We start from the raw sequence: 23,259 nt of genomic DNA, 5'->3' as shown, positions 1-23,259 counted from the left end.
TACTTCTTCTTGCAGTAGATTTCACACATTCAAAACCATCTACAGTTGTGGAGAAAGAAATATCACTCAGATTTTGGCTCAGTTTTCAACAGTTTTATTCAAGTTTTTGAGTTCTTACAACAAATGTAACACTTCTGTGACTCTGACATTTGATCTTTAAGCATAGAAAAACATTTGTTTTGTGGTTGCATACACAGACATTCTCAGTGCACAACAGGACATTTTTAGCACAAAAAATGAACACAAGTTACATTGTGTAGAGAAATTATTCTCACCCAACATCTTTGAATTTGAGCAACAGACGTGTTAAAGGCAGGATCATCTGCCCTTTGCTTACAGTCTCATTGATAATATTGTGTGCTTTTGTGGAAATAATCATGCAAATACATCCACAGTATTGCACGCAGAAAGCAGAGAATTTCTCTACATAATTCATCCATTTGCCTGAAAAGTCTGCTTAAATTGTCCCATTGCGTGCTCAGGATTGGTCGGGACACAAAATCAAACATTCTAGTTGAGTTTGGTTTGACAGATAACTTTGTTAAAAGGCAGGAGAGTCAAACTCAAAGCTGCTGAGTCAACCAAAGTGCATTCTGCGGTTTAATCATCTGATTTTACATATACAATACCACTGCTAAGAAAATATACCTGTAACATATACAATTCTCTTCTCTTGGATGCAACTGTTGTTTTTTTGTACCATCATAGACAGTAGCGGGTACAGGAGCGTCAAAACAAAACTAGTGAACGCCTGTACTTCAAATGCACGTCAACCTCCATCAGTCCAGTTCGATCCAGTCCAATCTGGTTGCTGGACTTCTGTGTTGAGCTGCGTTGGTATCTCCTGTAGTTCTTCCGTTCTTGTTTGATTGTGCAAATGTCTGAAATGTCTAATCAGGGACAGCCTGCATCTCATTAGCTACAGTCATGCTTTCATAGAGGCTCACATGGCTTGGTTTGTGTCTTGCTGTTTAGTCATGTGTAGAGTGGATAAAACTGCTTTACATCATAACTGTGGTATGAAATAAGATTTGAAATATATTTCCTCCAATGTAAGATTTTCAATGTTTTTTACTAATATTTTTAAAATAGTGTTTTACAATGGAAGTTTCACTGCCTTTTACTCAACCTTAGTTCTGACTGTTATACACTTTAAATAATGTATTTTTGGAGAGTAACACTAACACACTCACCACCTCTTTCCCAAGATAGTGAAGTTGAATGAAAACAAGTTTTCCAATGAAACCAAAAAAGCCATAAGCTGTTTCTTCAATTGTGGCTGCGGCAGGTGTAAAGATGAAAAAGTAAAACCAAGTACTGACTAGTTTGCACAATTGAGCTATTCAATCAATTCATGTGTATTACATTTTACTACTTGACAGAACATAGAAATTGAACATGTTTTAACATAATAAGGTTGTTAAAGGTGACACAGTCAGTGGGAACCAGTATACCCACATATCTCTGTAAAATGAAAACAAGGCTGCATTGAATCAGAGCAGATACCGTGTCTATGTCCTGATAGTCTGATCAGCCAGTAGCAGTGTGCTTTGTTACTGAATAGCATCCGGGGTGTAAACACCAGGCTAGCTGCTGTATTTGGTAATTAGGCGATGAACATATCTGGATATACTTCAGATTTAAATCTTTTTGCCTGTTGAACACCATTGTTCATGTTTGACATGATCCAGAACACAATGTTAGTAATACAAGGACAGCAGTTAGTTATTTGTGAGAGTATGATTTATTTATTTGTATGAACAGATTTCAGCTGAAGGTGAGAAACTACTGACGGTGGGTCTGTGGATTACTCACAGGGAACTATCTGCATGGCTAGTTACCAGTGTGAGAAAATTGAGGTTTTGGTTTTATATGGGCCAAACTGACTCTTTAATAAACTTTTCAATCTGGTCAGGAATGTGACATTCTGTATACATAATCAAAATTCATGCAGAAGTTGTTCTCTGAACCACTTTCTCTGATGTGGGCTGATCCCTGATTTCTGTGTTCAAGGTGCACTATGTAAGAATTTTAGTTTAAACATTTAAAAATGTATTAAAATGAACAGAATGGCAACAGAATAATAGTTATGATATGTCGTGTTGAAGAGATATCTATTGATCAGCTAGCCCTGAGCCACTCTGTACCTCATGGGGTGATAGTCTAATTGTAAATAACAGGAACACTACCCTGGTAGCTCCCAGTCAGGCAGAGTCACCAGCTGCACGGCTAACTGAGCTAAGTAGCTCATGCCAATTACAGTTGCGATTACTCTGGTGATGTGATGCACCTAGGTTTGGAATATGAATTCTACATGTAGCCAATTCTTAAATATTGCACCTTTTAAAAAACTGTTGACATTGGTGAGCCTCTAGTGCCACTGTTTGTTTTGGTCTCTTCATTTTTCAGAGGCTCCCACATGCTGTTCATTCTGCCTTGTCCTGCCTCTTCCTGATCATCACTGTGACTGGTCCTTCAGGTAAACTCTTGATCAGGTTCCAGGCCTCAAAGCGAGTCATGTCCTGCAGATTGATTCCCTGGACCTGCAGCAGTGCATCTCCTTGCTGCAGACCGCTCTGCTCTGCTACTCCACCTGACACACACACACACACGTTATTATTAGCTCCTGCTATCTTTCACATACACATAACTACAGCGTGTGTGAATATACTGTGTATGTTTCAGCATTGAAATGTTCCTACAGACCTCTTTGTTCAGTTCACCACAGCCAAATGAAACAGATTAAAATTGTGACAAAGAATTTCAGTAGTTTCAGTCGTTTACAGTTTCACGTAGTTGCAGGCAAAGTTATTAGTGATGGTCAATATGAAAGCTTAAACTTATGAATTGACTGTATTTTTTTTGTAAATATAGTGAGATCATGATATATAATGTTGGCATAATCATACCTGTAAAGATCCTGTTGATGACTAAAGGCTTGTCTCCGTGGATTGAGCCTTTTCCTCCCTCAAGAGTGAACCCAACTCCTCCAGCTCCTTTCTCCAGCTCCACACTCACTGGAGCTCCCTGCTCCTCCACTGCAACACAATTTCAAATAGGGCAAGTGTAGCCAGCACACCTTAACTTAAACATTTGCTGAAAATGTCAAACTCGAGATATTTACTAGTATAATTTATATATGTGCAATTTATTAAGTGTGAACCACAGGGCTTATTAACTGGATACATTGAAAAGCTGTGTTTTGGAGCGGCTCAAACACTCGAGGTGACAGGACTATAGCCTTTTGTGTTGTGGTGTGACTCACCTGCAGGGTTGGGCTCTGTGCTCCTGCAGCCTCCTCCCTCTCTGCCTTCCTCCTCTGCTCTCTTGCAGACCACCACCACAGCCAGCTTCAGATCGCGGGCCTGACGCAGAGCGCCGGTTGCGTCAGCGTGTGTGACGCCGCGCAGCGTTTGACCATTTATAGACAACACCTCATCTCCTTTCTGAATGGTGCCCTCCTGAGCTGCCAAGCCGCTGGGAAACACTCTGTGGACCTGGATTGAAGACAGTCAGTGTCAGAGCAGGTAGCAGTGGTGGTGGAAAGAAAATGCAAGTAGAAAGAAGAGCAAAACTGATGCAGTGAACTTCAATCACCATCCCTTTGCCTTGTATTCCAGTGTAGGAGGATTTAGACTAGCATAAAAACAAATGCACGTACAGTATATGAGATTAAAATCTTAGACAGACAGACAGATCTGTCAGTCTAACTCTTGTTCTTGTGTGATCAGTATGAATCTGGTCAGTGCTGCTTACTGTAGGAGCTTTGCTCTCCAGGTCAGACCCTCCAGCAATGCTGAAGCCCAGCCCCGCTCCCTCCTCTTTATGCAGGATCACAACGTGGATGTCAACCAGTTGCTGTGGAAACAATGATTCCTTATCACAATGACAGCACATGCTACACAATCAAGCACAAAACCAACACCCAGAGAAGGACTGAAGGGTAAAGAACAGTGCTGCTGCCCTGTGAGGCTACTCAGTGCTAACAGTAGCATGTTAACATACTCACAGTGACAATGCTGACGTTAAACCGGTCTGATATGTACCATGTTCACCACCTTAGCTTAGCATGTTAGCATTCTAACATATGTTGATGAGTAAGGAGTAATGAGGGTTGAGGCTGATAAGAATGTCACAAATGCGGTTGTTAGGTCATAAACCAAAGTACTGGACGAATGAAAACGAGCTGATGATGACGCTAGAGCAAAGGTCAAGGATCACTGAAGTTATCACAGTTCATCCTGATGTGAACCTGATCCACCTGTTGAGATCTTTCACAAAAAGCCCCAATTCTAAGCCTCATGGTGGCAGTGAGAAGTCAGGTGCTCAGAGTTCATTGTATAGAACACACGGATAACCGGATGAACCATATATTGTGCCAATCTGTGAAGTAGGGAAGATATTTCACAGACAAAATGGAAATTTTGACCTGCCATTGGCACTACAGGAAAGGTCAGCAGATTGGCCTCTGGAAGAGGATGAATGTACAAAATGACTGACGTCCCTCGAACCATACTGCTAGAATCCCAATAACACACCATCTGCTAGAAAACAAATACAATCAATCTACTCAGACATGTCCATTGCTTTATGCTTGGGATCATTTTAGTAACTAGTGCCAACTAGTGAATCCAGTGAAGCAGTGAATACTTAAATGCTGAATGATAAACACTGTGCATTACAAATGTCTTTGTAAACTTGGTACAGAAGGATAAATGAAATATGTGCAGTTCTACATCTGAAGTAATGGTGCAGTCATAAAAACAAGGCCAGACTTCACGAGGTTTGAATGTGAGGGGTAAAGAGTTTAACATGTTAAATCCTTTCAGACAGTGCACTGAGGCACCTTGTGTGCTCAGATCATCTGTATTCACAGAAGGAGCTCAGTGTGGATTCTAATACACAGCAGATGTTGAGCACGTGACAACTCTCAGGTGGCCAGCTATGTGAGTTGTAACTGAGATTCCCATTCAGCCAGTAGACATGTAAAGTTTCCATCAGGCCACACACACACACACACACACACTGACCAAAATGAACAGCACAAAACTCACCAATTACAAGCCCTTTGTGCCAGATAACGTTATTCAAATGTATCAAGAAGGCATGGCCTTTTTTTAATTTGGCCTGCACAGTATATTAGTATCCAATACACAAGCACTGCAAAATATTTAACTTAAAAATATTTGGCATGAAAGTTTGCAGTAGATACAGTCGTATTCTCGATCATAAAGTGTCTGACCCTCCCTTCAGTCACCAGGGGGCACAAGATTCACCCACACACTGTGCTTCAACAAGATGAATGTGGCGCCATCAGTTCATCCTCCATTTGTTTATGAGCTGATCAACACCTGCTTCATACAGATCATGTTCTGCTGAAAGCTGCGACAACAAACTTCTTTGTGGCATGAGGAGATAATACTTGTATAAAGAAATGAGACCTTTGAAGGAGTGCAATGTTCAGACTGATATCAGTCTCATTACATTTTACCATTCATTTAATAACACTACATTCATTAAGCATTCTATCCAATACAGTTTGATACCTAGCATAATGATGACAAAATTAAAACAACACCTACATCTTAACATTTAAAATTGAAAGTAATAAAACAATATACAGATGACTTTTGGTGGTTGGTCAGGATTAAACAGCTGGTGGGTTGGTGGTGGGGTCTGCTGCCCTGGGTCTCTGATAAGTGCAATTTGTGTGTTTTTGAATTTGTGTGGGGGATCTATAATCTGTTTGCATTATGTCACAATGTTATACATGTTATAAGATTGAATGACCAAAGTAATATTCACCCCTCAGTGGATGTTAGTCTGTAGCTTCGACTTTAAACAAATCTCTATGTGTTATTGGTGGGTTGTCTCTGAGGTTTTCTTTACCTTCAGTGTCTCTTCGTCCAGAGTTTTGACTTCCTGCACCATCCTCTGTATTTCCTGTGAAGGGATGGCTGAGATGACAGAGTGAACAGAGGCAGAAGTGACTGCTGCCTCGTCACGAGATCCACCCTCCCCTCGCTCAATGGTACACTCCCTCAGTGTCGCCAAGCTGTGTTTAAAAAGACAAAACATGTAGGAGATGAAGACGTAGTGCCAGTGTGACACCTCTGAGCACAGTGCACACTGCTGGCATGCACAACAGTGTGTACTGTGCTGTATTTAACATGTTTTAGAGTAAAAACTTGTTGCTGCCTCCAGATAAAACAGGAAGTTTTTTTTTTAACCTGAACCCACTTCCTTATGAATATAAAACAGGGTGGGGGAGGTGTCATGTCTACCCAAACCTACGTGCACAAGTCTTACCTGACAGAGAATCCCCTGTCTGAGCTCTCCTGGGTGGAATCAGTGTCTCGTGGGTTTGTAAAGTCCACTGCAGAGGGTTCCTGCAGGTCTTGGGAGTCTGAAGCAGCGCGGCAGGGGTGTATGGGAAGAGAACGCATCAATGCTTGAGAAACCTGGCAAAAACAACATCTCAAATTAAATAAAACTCTGGTTATTGCTGAACCAAACAGGAGGAGGATCCTGCAAAGTCAGATGAGATATAAATAACATATGTATGTTGTAGTGAGGAGGACCAGCAGCAGCAGCATCAGTGCTAGGTCATTTATCTAACACACAGAAAATGAACTATTCAGCATGGGGCGACCCACCACCTCACTCACGGTGCGGGAACCACACACCAAACCCCACCCACACTGATCCTGAACGTCCATGGGCTTTCCCCAACCCGTTACAATATATAATGTTTACAATTAAATGTCTACAAACAGAGCTGTTAAACATAATTTCCATGTTTTCTGGGTACATTTGAATCGTAGATTTAAGAAAATAATGCGTGCAAAAATATTATAGGTAAAACATGACAGCATAACAAACTGAGATAAAGATGCAATATAAAAAAACATATAAAGAATGAAACATAAAGGAAATAAGTAAGTAATTGTGATATTACAAATAACTGCAATTAATTTGATAAAGGAATTCTTGTGAGAACTTTTACTTTATTAAAGGATAATTCTGGTTCATCATCATTTTAAGTCTTGTTTCTATACAGTAAAGTTAACTTCATGTTAACCACAAGTTAAACGCACAGTATATCATTTCTACCACTATGGGTCTCTCAAACAAAACAAATCTAAATGTTTGTCTAGTGTTGTGTGGGGAGGGTCGGGCGGAGTGGACGGGCAGAGCTGCTGCTCAGAGCTGGACGGCTCTGGAGGAGGGCACTCTTTAAAAACTTGGTAATTGGTGTGATTTCATTGAGCTCCATGAACGTCTCAGGTTGTGCTCTGAGTGCACATTGTTTCCCTCGAATTTGTGTATGTACAGTATGTGCATGGAAGGTAATATCCTGCATTGTAAAAACATGTTCAGTATTCTGCTGGAAACCCTTGAGAGGGCAGGATTTTAGGTGATGTATTATACAACTGCAATTACCAGCTGAGATGACGGAGAATTTGGTTGAACAATTTGGTCAGATAACTTTTATGTGGCTGACCATCGTTTGTGACCTGTGTTGAAAAGAGTTTTGTTTTATGGCTTTGTACCAGTAGACTTTAGGTCTCTAAAAGAATATTTCCAACATTCAGCTGCAGTTTGGTTTTAGAAAAACTACTTAGATTTAGAATTATGTAATAGAAATACTTCATGCACAACATCATGCTCTGAATTTAAATGAATAACTCAGCATTCATGAGAACATGCATCAGGCACACAGTGCTCTTTCTGCTGCAGGACATAAGGCCGTGGACAAAATGTACGTCTTTTTAGGGAGTCCCTCTGAGGACAGAGTCAGGTGAAGAGCCAGACGTTGTGGAGGAATAAACACCCAGAGTCACATCAGATTTTGCTCGATTCAGAGCTGTTAACAGATGGGAGGGGAGCTCAGATATTACTTTTTAACTTTTGGGATTAAAAAGTGGATTTATCTTCACTCCTGTTTATCAACCTGACTGCAGCATTTATCCCGGGAGGTGACCTCCACTGTCGGGTGTTAATATGATGTAATGTTGACTGCTGACTGGAGCTGGAGGGGAAATGTACTTTACTTCATGAAGAGGAGAAAAAGAAGAACCAGAGTCTCTGCTGAGTGACTGACCTGAATTTTAACAGACAGACACACATCTCAGTGTATGCCATCGCTTGCTAGCTTACGGCTAACGTAGAGTAAAGTCATCAGACTGTTTGCCGAATAAACACTTTTACAAGTAATGCGATTAAGTTAGATGATCTCCTGTTCAAAGTCAATCGCAAACAAAGTACATTACCATAGATTCTCACATGGCAGATTACCTGGTTACTGAAGGCGATGATCTTCCCTAAACTCTCTTCCTCTGGGCCTCTGAGGAGGTGACTGTCAGGGAGTGGAGCAGCCCTCAGAGTTGTGCTCACCAACTGTACTTGGCTCTGTGCTACGTCCTCCTCCATCCCCTCTGCAGGACTTTCCCCTTCAGCCTGACTGATTTTCACAGGTGTCACAGGAGGTAGGACCATGGACTCTGTGGTCCTGCTAAGATTTTCTCTGTCTAGCTCAGGCTCTTGCTTCGATGGTAAGACATTCCTGTCATCATAAGAATCCTGTATCTCTGAGACCAGAACAGTGCTTGTTCTGTCAGAAAGGTAGACATCTGTGGGGGACTGGGCTGGGGGAGGTTCATCTTCAGAGGACTCGGCTGTTGTTTGAATACAAGCTTCAGACGGGGAGGAGGTGATAGTGGAGGGTGTAGCAGACACAGTTGTGTTGTCTGTCATTCTTACACTTGGAGATTGATTTGGCTGGATCTCTTTTGGGATTTCATCTTTGCCCTTCCTATTATCTACATGTGGGGCTGTGTGACTCCTGGACTCCTTCTCCACCAGGGGAAGAGAGGTAGAAGGAGCCACAGGCCTCTTGGTGTCCCCCTTCTCTGGACCCTCTGGACTGGAAAAAGTCTCAAATGAGTGAATCTTTTGTTTGATTGACAAGTTGGCTGTTGATGAGGCAGACCTGCCTCCAAAGGTTCTGGTAAAGCCCCCAGTCGGCCTCTGCTCTGCTGTTTTATTTTGTTGTATGTCTTGCTTCTTCTGGCCCTGCTCATTCCGAATTTTCTTTAAACTCTGGCGAAACCAGGTAGGCTTGGGTGCCACCGGGGGCCCCTTCTTTGCTTCTGGAGGAGTTTCAGATGTGTTTTCAGAACTTTTGTCGGCAGGAGGATCTGAAGCTACGTCTGTTGTTGTGCCATTGAGCTCGGTGGTGTTCTCTTCATCACTCATGATGGCAGGCTGGCTGTGGACGGTTGTAGGCTGTGACCTGTCTGCAGAGTTGTGGTGCCGGTGATGGTGATGGATCTTAGACAGCTCTTCAGGGGAGCTTTCTGAAAGGCGAACCCAGGGATCCTGAAGCTGCTCTTGGGTATGTTGGTCAATATGAGCCTGTCTCCTCAGAGCTCCTCTCTTTGGCTGTGAGCAGAACACAGCTGATGAATCACCTGTTCACACACCACAGAGAAGAGCACACACATCAGACATGTGTGTTTCAAACATTGTTTTAACTTACTCATACTCAGATCTCTTCTTCAGGTTTCCCTTGAAAAAATTGGTTTAATTTCATGAAGTTCCTGGTTAAATAAACAGTGAATAAAAAATGAAATAAAGTTTAAACATGTGTAGTCAGGCAGGTAGTGATTCAGGCCTCTGCCACAATTTATACTCTTGTCATCAAGGTAATATCATGATACAATAGTAGTTATGAAATAAAATACAATTCTGACGTATCGTGGAGTAAAGGTAGGGTAAGTGGAACATGAGGAGAAAAACAAGAGAAAAAGGTGCAGTTTGTAAACCATGTACCAGGACAGCAACTTAAGCTTGTTAGCATGCTAACTTTGTTAATTACCAGTAGATACTGAGTGCAGTAGAGGCTCAAAGGATGTAATTAGCTTTGAAAGTTACTTGATTATTATTTAATTGGACCAATAATATTTTGACTTGATTATGGTATTAAATAAAAAGTTTAAGGGGAAAAATGTGGGGGCCAGTGCAAAGCTAAGAGCTGAGCTGAGGAGCTGCTGTGTTGTTGGCTTTAAGCATCAACACAAAAGTCTTTATCTGCTCCTATGTGAGGATTTAAAATCCCACTGGATTCATTTAGTATTTGATGGAAAACTGTAGACTAGAAGACTGTTCGTATAAAACTGTGTGTATTTTACTCCTGGTTTGCTCAGATACTTGATTTTACAACAGACTGCAATCCAAGCGGGCAAGTAACAGTACAAGCTGAAGAATGGATCAATCCTGCTGTCTGTAACCTGGCTTCAAACTTCGAAGCTGTAACACAATATGTTAATCTGATGTCGTCTTACTGTTATTTTGCAAGTTAGCCTAATGAATTGGGTGTTAGCGCGTGGTTTGACTGCTGTGATTGCTCCCACTCTGTAGAGTTGTATGGTGATATTCAGGATAGCTACTAGCTTAACAGGAAACTTAAAACACTGGAAGAGTTGACTGGAGCGGTGCCTGCTCAGGCCTGTGTGAGTTGGCCAATCAGAGCTGGGTTAGCTGGCTCTGGACAGGGGGGCCTTAAGGAGGATTGGGCTAAATCATAGCATGAAAATGAGGGTTATACATGAACCTCACAATGACACTAGAAATCACCAAAATCACTGAAATACATTGTCTTCTGCCATACATTTTTATGTTTGAAATTTCATGGCAATTTATCCAATAATAGTGGAGCTATTTCACAAGACTGGACGTCATGATGTGATAACATATAATACTGTTGGCTGTGGTGTCTGACTTCACTACCTTTAAACATGTGATGCTACAGTTGGTCTTTGAAGGACAGTATACAACTAGGATAGTTTCAAGTAAATACATTAAATCACACTAAAGTCAAACTCTAGTTTTTGTGCTTTTGATCCCTGACAGTCCTGGTGTAACTAAAGCAGGTGATTATCAACATCACATGTTCATCCCAGATCAACTCAATCATTACATCCTGAATGCATTTTATGTACTAACATAAAAACTCTGCCTCACACAGGAAATGGAACCTTAGTTACTTTTCAGCCAAATACTGATAACCACAGCACCAGGTACATTTGTTGTCACGCTGCTGAAATAACTACAATGCTAGTCCTGAAGTTGCATTCAGGTGCTTAAATGAAAGGCACTTGTCTCCTACCTGGGTGTAGTCTGTCGGTTGTGCAGGCTGCAGTGTCTGGATGAGTGAAACCTTCTTTGCACTCCTCTGACTGTTCTCTTTTTCGTTCTCCTTCCTGCTACACAAACAGGAAGTATTGTGTCACAACAGTTTCTCTAGCAACAACCACAGAGAGGTGCAATAATGTACCCTGCTTCCGCTCAGACATTTATCTACATCGGTGCTGCTGTGTTCACACTGTTTCATTCAGTCAGTGACAGGCCCGTATCCTAACCAGCAACAATCGTGACACATACAGACAGGGGTTGAATTGGGATTTATGACGAGGGGGGTTCCTTGTGCAATGATATGTGGTAGGCTGGTTTCACAGACCACACAGTCTGCAGTTTTCATAGGGAATATTTCTTCACTTGCAAGTATGAAAACTGTAGAAACTGCAGTGTGTGGATATGAATTGTTTAGAGTTACAATGGCACTGTTTCTGAAGAGAGACGCTGAATTTCCAAGATGTCGCACAAACTAAATTACATTCAGCTTCATTATACTGGTTAAATTTCACTTAACATCTAAAATGTTTATCCAACTATGTAAATGGAAAGATCCACTGGGGAGAAATGAAAACATTTGTATTTTTATTTGATGAATTTTTTGCTAATTTGGATGAATCAACCAATTGAATTAATAAGAGAGACAATCATGAAGCCCCAAAAGATAATAATATAACACCGCAAACACAAGCCCATAACTAACTGCACTACCAGTGACAGACTTTTTTGAATTTCTGGTTGACAAAGAAATTGAAATTCCTGTCCATTCATCAAAATAGACTTATCTGGAGTCATCCTGAACATTGCCTCTTTGTTCCTGATGATTTCATTGTGTAAACTTGGAATCTGTGTGCAACAGCTCACTGGTTTGCAGTCAAGGAAGCCTTTAGTTTAACGAGGCTACCATAAGATCTCAATGCCACATCATGAGATTGAAACGATTAATTATGTTACTGCCGCTGTACCAAGTGCCTAAATTGTGCACAGGCCTCATTGGTTTGAAAACAAACGAGCAGTCCTTCTGCTGTGGGATGGCCACAGCTATTTAACACATTCTGGACCTCTCTGATCAGCGTGAGCCAGTGTCTGTTATTGGCTGTTAAAGGCCAAATGACAGAGTTGGTAACTGGGACACTGGAGGAGACTGAGCCTCAACAGGGTGGAATTTGCCCAATTTAACTCCTGCATACAGGCACAAGCCATGCATTGGTTGCATGCTGAAATGCACACACAGACACACACACACACACACACACACACAGATACAGCAGTAAAAAGCAGACATAACATGCATGATGGGGACATAACATGGGTATTATCTATATACAGTGAAAAGTATGTGCACACTTGAACAATACACCCAAGCCAAGTTTACCCAGGAATTACAGTCCTATAGGATGATATCACAATATGCAGTAAATCTAGTACCAATGTTCAAAGCATCTGCAGGAAGTTGTTTGATTGTTAAGTAGGTAAGTGGACAATGATAAGCCCAGAGTTGACAGTCTGTCACAGACTTGCAGTTGATGTTTACCTGAAGAAAAGTTTAAAAATGTGACCACAGGCGCGCAGGTGGTCGAGTGGTTAGAGCGCATGCCATAAACACAGCTGACCCCGGTCCGATTCCGGCCGGAGGTCCTTTGCTGCATGTCACATCCCCCTCTCTCTCCCATATTTCCTATCTGTCTACTGCTTAATAAAGGTGTCTATGCCAAAAAAATCTTTAAAAAAATTAAAAAAATGTGACCACAACATTTCTTCATATGATTAATATCCCAGTTGTAATGCACAGGCTGTAGAAAAGAGAACTGTAAAAACCTTGGATATGAATGTTATCACTGAGCATCATGGGTGCAGAGAATCAGGATCTTCAGAATACAATGTTGGCTGTACAACTATCTGCTGATGAAAAAGCCTGGATTATGATTCCAGCCCTTATGACACTGTACAGGACACATGTAACTTTAAAGATGAACGTTGTGGGTATTAGCACTCTATCTTCGATTAGTCATTCGTGAGAACAACTGGATACCTTAAGGTACCTGATCATTTACCCATCAAGTTCAAATGGCATTAAGCCTTAATAAAGCCTGTGGTTACAGCTTGTAAATCCTTTGTAGCAATTTGTAAGAGTAAAGTGATAAAACACTGTACTGTCAAAGTAATGTGATTAAAACTATGACCCCATTTTGTGTGACTCTGAAGCTGACAGCTTTACGGTTCATTCATATACAGTTATACATGCTCAGCATGCTATTACCAGCAAAACACTGCAAGCCACATCACTTCACATACATTCCTTAAGAGTGACCTGAGGATGTTTCGCAGGGCCTTGTATATACCGATGAAAAGCTACAGGCCATGGAAGGAGAGGAGTGAGTTACATATGACTCTTTTCACAAGAAGAAGGTTAGTACAATGAGGGAGGCATGATTAGTACCAGCGAGAACAGTAGACAGTGGAAGAGTAGGTAACAGTCAAACAGTGGAAGTGATACAGAGAGAGTGGGCAGCTTCTGACACTAAACTAAGTACTGTTTGAGAAACCAATGTAGCTACTATGTGTGCAGCATCTGTCAGACAGTGGAGTATCAAGACATGGAGTAAGAAACATCAACACAAATTATACAATAGAACACAAACCTGCAAGTTCCTGACTCATTTTGCTGTGCCAAACTTCGGGATCTGTTTTGGTAATTTTCAAGAATATCATATAAAAAATTATCTTTATGGACTTAATCTGGTGACGGCTACCACTTATGTCATTAGTTTTGTAACTTGAACAGCAAGTATATTGACACTATGGAGTCACGAGAGTCAGGAGTGTGGGCATCAATTTGCATCTTGAAGTCATGCTGCATTTATTTCTTCAAGATGCTGTTTGCCCTAAAACGACGTCAGCAGTCAGCTACCATCAGGTTAATGTGTAAAAATAATTTACTTGACCTTTGCTTGCAGTAAGACGAGTATCTGCATTGATTTTAGGGCCAAATATTGTTTAAAGTAAAACAAAAAACAGGAATGAACAAACACTAAGCAATCATTCTAGGTCATTCTGTTCTATGTTTTTCTTCTCTACTAGCATGCACATGTAGGAGCACAATCACAGAGGTGATATAAAAAACACTGACAACAGCTTCACACTATTTCACTGAACAGTTTTGTGCCAGAAATGTAGCAGTGCACTGCGTAACTGGATCACACTGCTTTTCTTGCAAGATGTGCCTAAATCTGCCTCTGATTAGTTGGTTGGTTGGTCACCTTCTCTACCCTTGACTCAACCTGTTAACTTATAGCGTAGTGTGGTTATGTTGGTTTTTCTTGCAGTTCTGACATGGTGGTTATGAGCTTTACTTTCCCTAGTAAACAAATGGACCTCTTCAGACCTCTTACTGGTCTTCTGCTGCTCCTCCCAGGGTCTTTCATCCCCTGGAACCACTCATCACTACCAGTGTGTCACTGGAATTATCCAAAGGCGTGTGAGGACTCGGACATGGGCTTCACCAATCTCCCTCCCTCTAGTTGTACATGAGACTACCAGGATCACGAAAGTTTCTGTCCAATTTTTTCAACAGTAAGAAGGCACCTATTAGTTGAACTTCATGGTTTTCCACTTGTCTTCTCTCATCGATAAACGTGATGGATGTATGGAGTCACAGGATCACAACGCTATTAGGTTTCTTCTTATATGAAAATGATAGATGCAAACCAATCAGAGGCAGAGTAGGGTGTGTCTTGGAAGAAAAGCACTGGAATCCATAATAATGCCAGTTTAGAAGCAAAAGGTGCAAATTGTAATAGCAAACATTTGTCGAATTACAAAAGGGTACCTTCAAAGTCTGTACCTGAAATAATAGATAAGCATATAAGAAATAAGAAATCAAAAGTTAGATTTTTCTTCCACAGACTTATCTGTAACCTCTCCCTCTGTAGTTCAGCAGCTGTATTTAGAGTGGTGTGCTGGCACCTGACAGCTGGTCTGTGATGAGTGCTCCAGTCCTTCGTCTCTCACTGGAGATCCTCTACTGGAGCCACTGGAGTCTCCATTATAACCCTCCTCACTGGTCACATCCTGAGGCCAACAGTACCGACGTGGAACAGCTCGCATCCTGGACTACACACACACACACACACACACACACACACACACACACAAATGCATGCACAAATGCACACAGACACACAGAGCTATATAAGAACAGTATCTAAAACTTTATTCAATGGCTGTATGAACACATGGAGCCTATTCATATGGAGAGTTGTGCCTAATCACTGGAAACTCCTCCTCTGAATGCAGATTGTAATGACGTCATCTATTGTGAACAGATACGTAGGCAGAGAATGGATCAGTAACGTTGGTTTACTGCCCATAACTGATGAAACCTCATAATCTCATAACGCTTCAGTTGGTGCTTACCCTTATTTAGCTGAGTATTAAACAATTCTGCTGCTGCCACACATTATAATAATAATTATTATAAAACAACTATTTGTCCCATGATCCAATATTTCAGTCCAGTAGGAGACCTGTGATAGTCTGGCCTTTCACTAATGCACTACATATCTTTCCCAGAGAACAATGGATTCGGGTCCAGCCCTTATGACATTGTACAGGACACATGGAAATAGAGAATGGATAGACTTTAAAGATAAACGCTGTGGGTCTCAGTACTCTATCGTCTTTTCTTTGTTTAATCAGGATAAATGTTGGTCAATGCACATTTCTGCAATCCATAAAAAACATAATCATGATAAAATACATTTAAACTTCCCATTTCTTCATGTTCTAAGTGCTGTATCGTAGGCAACTGGATGTGTTTCAGTTTCTTGAAAACTTTCACCTCTGATCCAAGAGGCTTCAAGGACACAGGGCCACAAGTAACCTTCAGGGGGCTCAAAAGCAGCTACTCAATGAAGGAGTGCAACAGATTAAGTTCACCATCATGCACTCTCTTCTAAGACTGACCAGACATTTGAGGAACTAGCATCACTGTTACCAAGCAATGTCCTGAAAAATGTCTCCAAGTTTGTTGAGACGGTACAAGCATCACAACACACTAAAGGTAAGGAATGACAGACATGATAATTCCAAACTTTAGAGGCACGTCAAAGCAACTCACATAGAACAGAAGCTCTCACCTGGAGAAATAAGGACACCAACAACACAGCACACCTGGACATACAAGAGGAGTTGGTGAACAACTTGTCCAACAGAGAGCTCAACCAACCAGAGAAGGGTGTCCTCACCAAAGGACTGAACTTTGCAGTAGCTCCAGAACAGAAACCTGTAGTAGATCTCATCACAGCAACAGAGTCAGCCATCAGGGACAACAAGTTTATTGCTAATGCAGAAACCCCCCCCCCAAACCTCACTACTGAGGAAAGGAAGGCCCTGGAATCACCCAAATGAGACCAGAACATCGCCGTCTTGCCGGCAGACAAAGGGAGATGCACCTTGGTGCTAAACACAGCGTAATACCACACCAAAGTCACTGATCTGCTTACTGAGACACTGAGGCGAGAGCCTACCAGTACCAGTATATACATACATATAGCTATTGACAGGCCATTATATTACAGACTGTACCTCACGGAAGCCATCCCTTGTATCTTTGGACTCCTCAAGAGTCACCTCACTATTTACATGCACAGAGGAGACAGTCTGCTCTTTGTGGACTGTGCAGTACACAGTGAAGAAAACAAAAGCCTTAATATTGAGGTGTGCAGAGAAACCTACACATACAGATCAAATGCTTGCTGTTTGACTCTCATCACCCACTGGAGCACAAGCTGGGCTAAACCACTGGGCTGAGACATGCCCACAAAGTCAGAGGGGAAGAAGAAAGAACAGAATCACATCAGGGGAGCACCCTAAACCTGTGGTACCCAAACTGGACCTTGGTCAAACTCCTAAATGCTCCAGAGCAGACAGAGAGGAGGAGACGAGAAAACATAACAACATCGTCATTCCCTGTGTCACTGGAACTCGGGATGATCTTCAATAAACATTATATCCTGGTACTCTTCAAACCTAGCAACACACTAAGTCAGAAACTTGTTCATCCTGAGGACAAAACACCCAGGCATAAGCAGAGTAATGTAGTTCATGCTGTTCAATGCAGCCAGGACTGCACAGATTTGTACATTAGGGAGACAAAACAACCTCTCCATAAGCGAATGGCACAACACAGGAGGACCAACTCCTCAGGTCAAGACTCTGCTGTCCACTTACAGTATCTCACAAAAGTGAGTACACCCCTCACATTTTTGTAAATATCTTATTATATCTTTTCATGGGAAAACACAAAGAAATGACACTTTGCTACAATGTACAGTAGTGAGTGTATAGTTTGCACAACAGTGTAAATTTGCTGTCACCTCTAAATAACTCGACACATAGCCATTAATGTCTGAACCGCTGGCAATAACAGTGAGTACACCCCTAATTTAAAATGTCCAAATTGTCCCTCTCCAAATATATCCAGTGGTTGTGAACATGTCCACAATTTTCAGAAACATTAAGTACCTACATTTCATCATGGCAACTGGGGGAGTCACACTTTTCATTTTAGTTTCAGCACATTTTGTTAAATGTATATGCTCTCATCAAAGAAGAAGGGATACCTTGGTGCCCCTGAAGACCAGATCCAGTGTCTGTTGACTGGACAGGTTGGCAGCAGGAGAGTTGTATGGGATATTGTAGTCTTCATCAGGATACACGGGCACTGACAGCCTGTTGTCAGACCATGTTTCTGTCATAGACTACACAACAAGAGGGAGACATGACGGGATAAGATGAGACTAACACATCAGAAGAGGAGATAACTTGGACACACTAATAGATTATTCTTTTAATCAAGTAAATCATTAATCAACATAGTGACACGTTTCAGGAAAAAAAACAGACACTACAACTATGTTTTGAACCGCTTCCTAATGTTTTGCACTCTCCATACAACCTGAGGTATGTTTGGTCACCTTGGGTGTGTCTAAGCTGTGGACGCGGGCTGACGGGTTATGGTGTGAGTTGTGGTGGAGGCTGTGGATGGTGAAGCAGTGGTTGTGGTGGTGACCATTGGTGTTGTCGCTGCAGGAGCGGGTCATGGTCTTCTGTGGTCGTCGAACCGTCAGCTGACTGAAACTTCTTTCCATACAACGCTCACATCTCTGCCGGCTGTGACAGGAGGACTCCAGCCTACGCAAGCCTGGGACATTTTTAAAAAAAGTAATACAATTATAAATTATGAACAAAACTAGCGATGTGTTTCTGAGAAAAAATGAACAACTCTCTGATCTCAATGTACGGGCTGAATTAGAGCTGTAAAGGGAGTGAACTTTAAAGCTTTCAAAAGCTTCTGCATTGGGATTGTATCTCTTAAAACTGTAAATATCATCATATTATTCACACTTCATTGGTATGTGACAGTAACCATTTGAAATTTGATTGGTGTTTTCACTGTATACTGGTGCTGAGTGATACGTAAATACAATGGGGCTAAAACATTTTGAGGTATGAATGGAATATGTACAGTATACAATCACTGGGAGTGATAATAGGTAGTGCAACTGATGGAATATTTTAAAACTTAAAGGGACACTCCACTGATTTTAGAGAGAGGTTTACTCTTCATAAGCAGTAGTACTCAGCCTGCAAAACAGTTGGACTTTGTCTTTGGAGTGCTGTTGTAGGGAGCTCTCTAAAGCCTGAGAAGATAACCCAGATGATTGTCTTGGATTGGGATATCAAAAAATTGTGTAACAGCAAGCCTGTGTAACAAACTGGGGATTTGAAAGACAAGACAGAGTTGAAATAAGCAACTGAGTTAAATTATCTGTATTCTACACTCCAGATGAGCGCATTGCAGATCTGTTTTCACTGTGGTCACTCTGCTGTATATTCACACACAGAAGTGTTGTCTTCCATTAGTCTTCATGAAGTTTGTGTATCACGTCGACATTCTGTCATTATGCTTCCTCATCCACACCCCTCTGTTCCTCCCTGTTAGTCTGCATCACATGTTTAATCAGCTGCTGTTTTTTATAATGCCTGCTGCAGTCCTCTCAGCAAAGTAGTATTTTTCTCCAGGTTGTAATGTTAATATAGCCTCGATTACAATGAGCACAACAAGAATGTATGGGGCGTATGATCAAAAATGCACTTTTAGCAGTCCATCCTCAGAACACTGTTGTTTCACCACAGGAGACCCATGTCGTCACATAATTTAATTATGTGACTTAGTGTGAGTGGAGTCAGATTCTCTCAGCACAGCAACAGTTTTCTTCAGTAAGTCCTTTTGAAATGTCATTTCTCCTTCTCCTCCTTGATCTAATTATGTTAAGGAAAAGAAGTTAGGAAAGGACTAGTGAGGTGACTGCAGCCCAGGCCTGTCTGCTCTCCATAGCCCAGAGACACAGCTGCAGCAGCTGATGACGTTGGTATGTTTACTGGGTAAACTACAGCTGGCTGTTTGTTTTATAAATCAACCGTGAGAAAAAAATCATAAATATAAAAATAATGTTTGGAGAATCTTCTCAAGTATGCAAATGATTGCAAATTTAATGATGTGTTGAACAGAAGACTGCGTAAAAATGGAACTTTGACAGTAAATTAAGGATAAACCCTAGTAAAAATGTACAGATGTGCAGAAAACAGCATAGAAGAAAGCAGTATGTGACTGTGCAATATTAATACATTTCTCACCATCAATGCTCCACTGGCTCTTGTCTTTCCTCAGTTTGCTGTTCTCCACTGCCTGAGCAATAGCATCATTCAGTTGCTGCTCTGATACCTGTGACACACAAACAGTGCAGAAGATGGGAATATCAATATCAAGAGCGTAAACCATGTTTAGCTGACAGACACACACACACACACACACACACACAGTTAGAGCCTCCAATCCAACTTTTTGGAGTTTGGAATGATGAAAGGAGCAGTTAACAGAACAGGACCCACAGTTAAAGCCATGAGCCAACATTAACTCTGAGCCAGTAGAGGTGTTGCCCTAGTACATGAGGTGGAGGCGTTGCATACTTTGGGATCCGAATGTCGGCTGATGATGATGTGGACTGGACCTGGAGTGCACTGGCTCAGGACTGTGTAGACGTCATTCAGCGCCATGTTGTAAACCACAGTGTCGTTAATCTCCATGATCTCATCACCACACCTAAAGGTAAGGAGGAATTTCAGGAAAAGGTTTTGGAAAGAAAAGTGTAACATAAGTGTGTACAAGTGAATGCAAAGTGTTGATCTGGGGATCTAAAGAATGAGCACATCATTTTGTTTGCACTCCTATTTTTAGGGCCCGAGCAGGTCTTGACCTGTGAGGTCCCTATTGTTTTTGTAGTGATGACTTTTTTATCCCTAATGATCGCATTTTTCACTGCCTGAACATACCCCAAAACTCACCAAACTTATAAGTCACACCTGCCAAAATTTTTTAGAACCTATTGTCATTGTGAATTTCCACCACTAGTTGGCGCTACTATCCAGGAAAGTGTGTTTTGCCTTATAACTCCCATATACTTAATCGCACATTCAAAAAACTTATATCCACATGTTCCCTAAATTGTGTTGAGTCTGCTGATATAGGCCACGCCCATTTCTGCCTACGTTGTTTTTTTCAAATTCGCAAAATGTTGTAAACGTACATTTTCAAACTCCTCCCAGGCAATTTCACAGATTTGCACGAAACTTTGCACACAGCATCCTTGGACCCTTCTGACAAAAAGTTATTAAAAGAATCAAACATACTGGGTGTCATGGTGTGGTCCATTTTCATGATTCGCCATAAAGCATCAAGTCCTAATAACTTCAACATACAATTTCCATCTACACCAAATTCATCACACATGTATACGATGTCGCCCTGAATATCTCCGTGCATCAAGACTGTGTCATATTCATAACGCCACCTACTGGACACAGGAGTTCAGACAAACATCTTATTTACATGACATTTATGTTTTTTCCTCCATATCATACACTACGATGTTAACATGTTTGATAATAGTCCAGCCCTGAACACATAGGCCAATATAGAGTCATAGTCACAGCGCCATATGTTGGACAAAGGAAATGACACTTAACCCCTTCCTGCACTGTTCGAAACACAGACAGTTAAGAGATGCGTACGCAATAATCAGGCAATTGGGCCATGTACGTAGCATGCCCTGACAGCAGCATGCCCCGACTTAATATGATAACTATATTAGCTTGATATACTGTATATAGAAATCGTGAAAAAATTGCTCTCTTGCAAATTCATCTTAGCTTTGTTAATGTGTGTTTTGCCTGTTTTTTGCCAAATTAAAAAGATTCCTTATTCGACTCTACGTAACTGTAAATGTATTTCGTTTCAACATGATTTTCCATAACAGGAGTAAATCAATGAGTTGCAGAAGAGTTGTGAAGACGAGGAGGACGCAGATGAGCTTCTGTAAGATCCTTGTGACAGTTTGTGGAGAAATGTTTTGGTTGTGCAAACCAGGCACCAATGTATATACAGAATCCAAAACACATTTGTATGTTCTCTTTCCGACCCTGTTTACACCACTGTAATAATGTCTCCTTACCTGAGTCTACCATCCATATGTGCTACAGATCCAGGAGAAAGGGTGTGGATGTAGATCCCAGGACATCCATCAGTGGATGGAACACAGCACAGTCCAATCCCAAGACCAACACCAGCCTCTGGGAAATTACACACGCATTTTAACCTTTATAATGATACATTTATGCTGATATTAATCATGCATTTAAAACTCATTAAACCACAGTAGAGCAATAGAAATCAGATAACAATTGTCTTTAAGAGCAGCAACTAACATATGCTATATTATTCATTGATAAATCAATAAAATATGAAAAACATTGACAAATGATCATCACAAGTTACCAGAGCCAGAAGTGATTTGTAAAATGGAACTCAGATTTAGTGTTCATGTGGAGTACAACTCTGCCATTATTATGGTCCAGTGTCAGAACATAATACCACTAAAAGCAATCCATAATTATACTAAATATACTACTTATGGGAAATGTAGGATCCAACTTTTGACCATTTCGTAAAATCTTTTTTTTTTAATTCCAAACGTTCTCTGATTCTGAATAAACAGTTTCTTTTGCACAGTACAGAAAAAATACCACACGACTGAATATTTTATTCGTAATCAGAAGAAATTGTGAAAAGCAACCAGCTCTTCCAGTTAGAGATACTGAGTTGAATTGTTTGATATTTTGATTGCAAAAATACCAAAAAAAACTTAAATGATCAAACAGTTGTCATAATCAATAACTACAGTGTCCATTCTTTCCCTGGGGCAGACCTTTCTGCAGGATGATCTCTATCATGATGCGGTCTCTGGGTTTAGCAGGCTGACCCGGGATGCTCATTGTGTTGCTGCTGTTGTTCAGGTAGTTGCAGTCGCCCATGTCAGCGCTGACCCTGTTCATGCCTGTGGTGGAGCTGAGGGAGCGTGACCTGCACAGCTGAGCTACCTGCGTCTGACCACACAGAGCTCCCACCCGCAGGCTGGTCCTCACCACCAGAGTCAGCAGGCCCTTTTTGATTTGCTACACAAGCAAAAACCACAGTTCACATTTCATAAGAATGTTAAATGCATACAGTACAAATGTTTGCTGACCCTGAACTCTGTGGTCATTGTGCATGTATCAATAGAGAATGAACATTTAGTTTGAGATTATTTCATTAACCTTACACGTTTATTTGGAATAAGGACAATCTCAGCACAAGCTACATGGACATAACACAGGCTTTAAAACTAAACTTCAACTCAGAGCCCCTAGACAACATTATGGTTATGTGACCAATGAAATTCGCACAAAGATCCAACAGCTGGCCCACTGTGCTTAACTTGATACATTTTTCTCATTCACAAAAATGCATGTTACTTACTGAGCAGGTCACATAATGCCACAAAAGCACTCAAGCTTAATTTTTGAAGTAACAGTGTACAGTAGTGCAGTAATAGTAATAAACATGTCTTATGAAACAGATATGATGTTGCTACAGAAACACTTCTTATTGTCTTTGTTAGGTGT

General features: G+C 41.1%; 1 protein-coding gene across 3 annotated transcripts in view; it reads right to left on the bottom strand.

Moving 5' to 3' along the window:
* Positions 1-78: 78 nt before the first annotated feature.
* The window catches only part of il16 (interleukin 16), a 45,737-nt gene continuing 22,556 nt past the window's right edge, over positions 79-23,259 (bottom strand). For 2 of the 3 annotated variants that reach the window (XM_030413635.1, XM_030413637.1), the window contains exons 12-26: positions 22,524-22,770; positions 21,771-21,888; positions 20,230-20,362; positions 19,897-19,984; positions 18,174-18,400; positions 17,820-17,957; positions 15,163-15,309; positions 11,171-11,267; positions 8,299-9,473; positions 6,310-6,461; positions 5,890-6,055; positions 3,757-3,858; positions 3,266-3,497; positions 2,910-3,038; positions 79-2,593 (exon numbers count right to left, since the gene is read on the bottom strand). In XM_030413635.1, coding sequence (XP_030269495.1) covers positions 2,427-2,593; positions 2,910-3,038; positions 3,266-3,497; positions 3,757-3,858; positions 5,890-6,055; positions 6,310-6,461; positions 8,299-9,473; positions 11,171-11,267; positions 15,163-15,309; positions 17,820-17,957; positions 18,174-18,400; positions 19,897-19,984; positions 20,230-20,362; positions 21,771-21,888; positions 22,524-22,770 — 3,318 coding nt within the window. In that variant the 3' untranslated portion in view covers positions 79-2,426. The remainder of the gene's footprint in view (positions 2,594-2,909; positions 3,039-3,265; positions 3,498-3,756; positions 3,859-5,889; positions 6,056-6,309; positions 6,462-8,298; positions 9,474-11,170; positions 11,268-15,162; positions 15,310-17,819; positions 17,958-18,173; positions 18,401-19,896; positions 19,985-20,229; positions 20,363-21,770; positions 21,889-22,523; positions 22,771-23,259) is intronic. The other variant, XM_030413636.1, reaches the window with a different exon arrangement.

The sequence above is a fragment of the Sparus aurata genome, chromosome 4 (assembly GCF_900880675.1).
Source record: "Sparus aurata chromosome 4, fSpaAur1.1, whole genome shotgun sequence".
NCBI lineage: Eukaryota > Metazoa > Chordata > Actinopteri > Spariformes > Sparidae > Sparus > Sparus aurata.
Note: the sequence above shows the minus strand (reverse complement) of the source record. Positions and strands in the feature narration are given on the sequence as shown.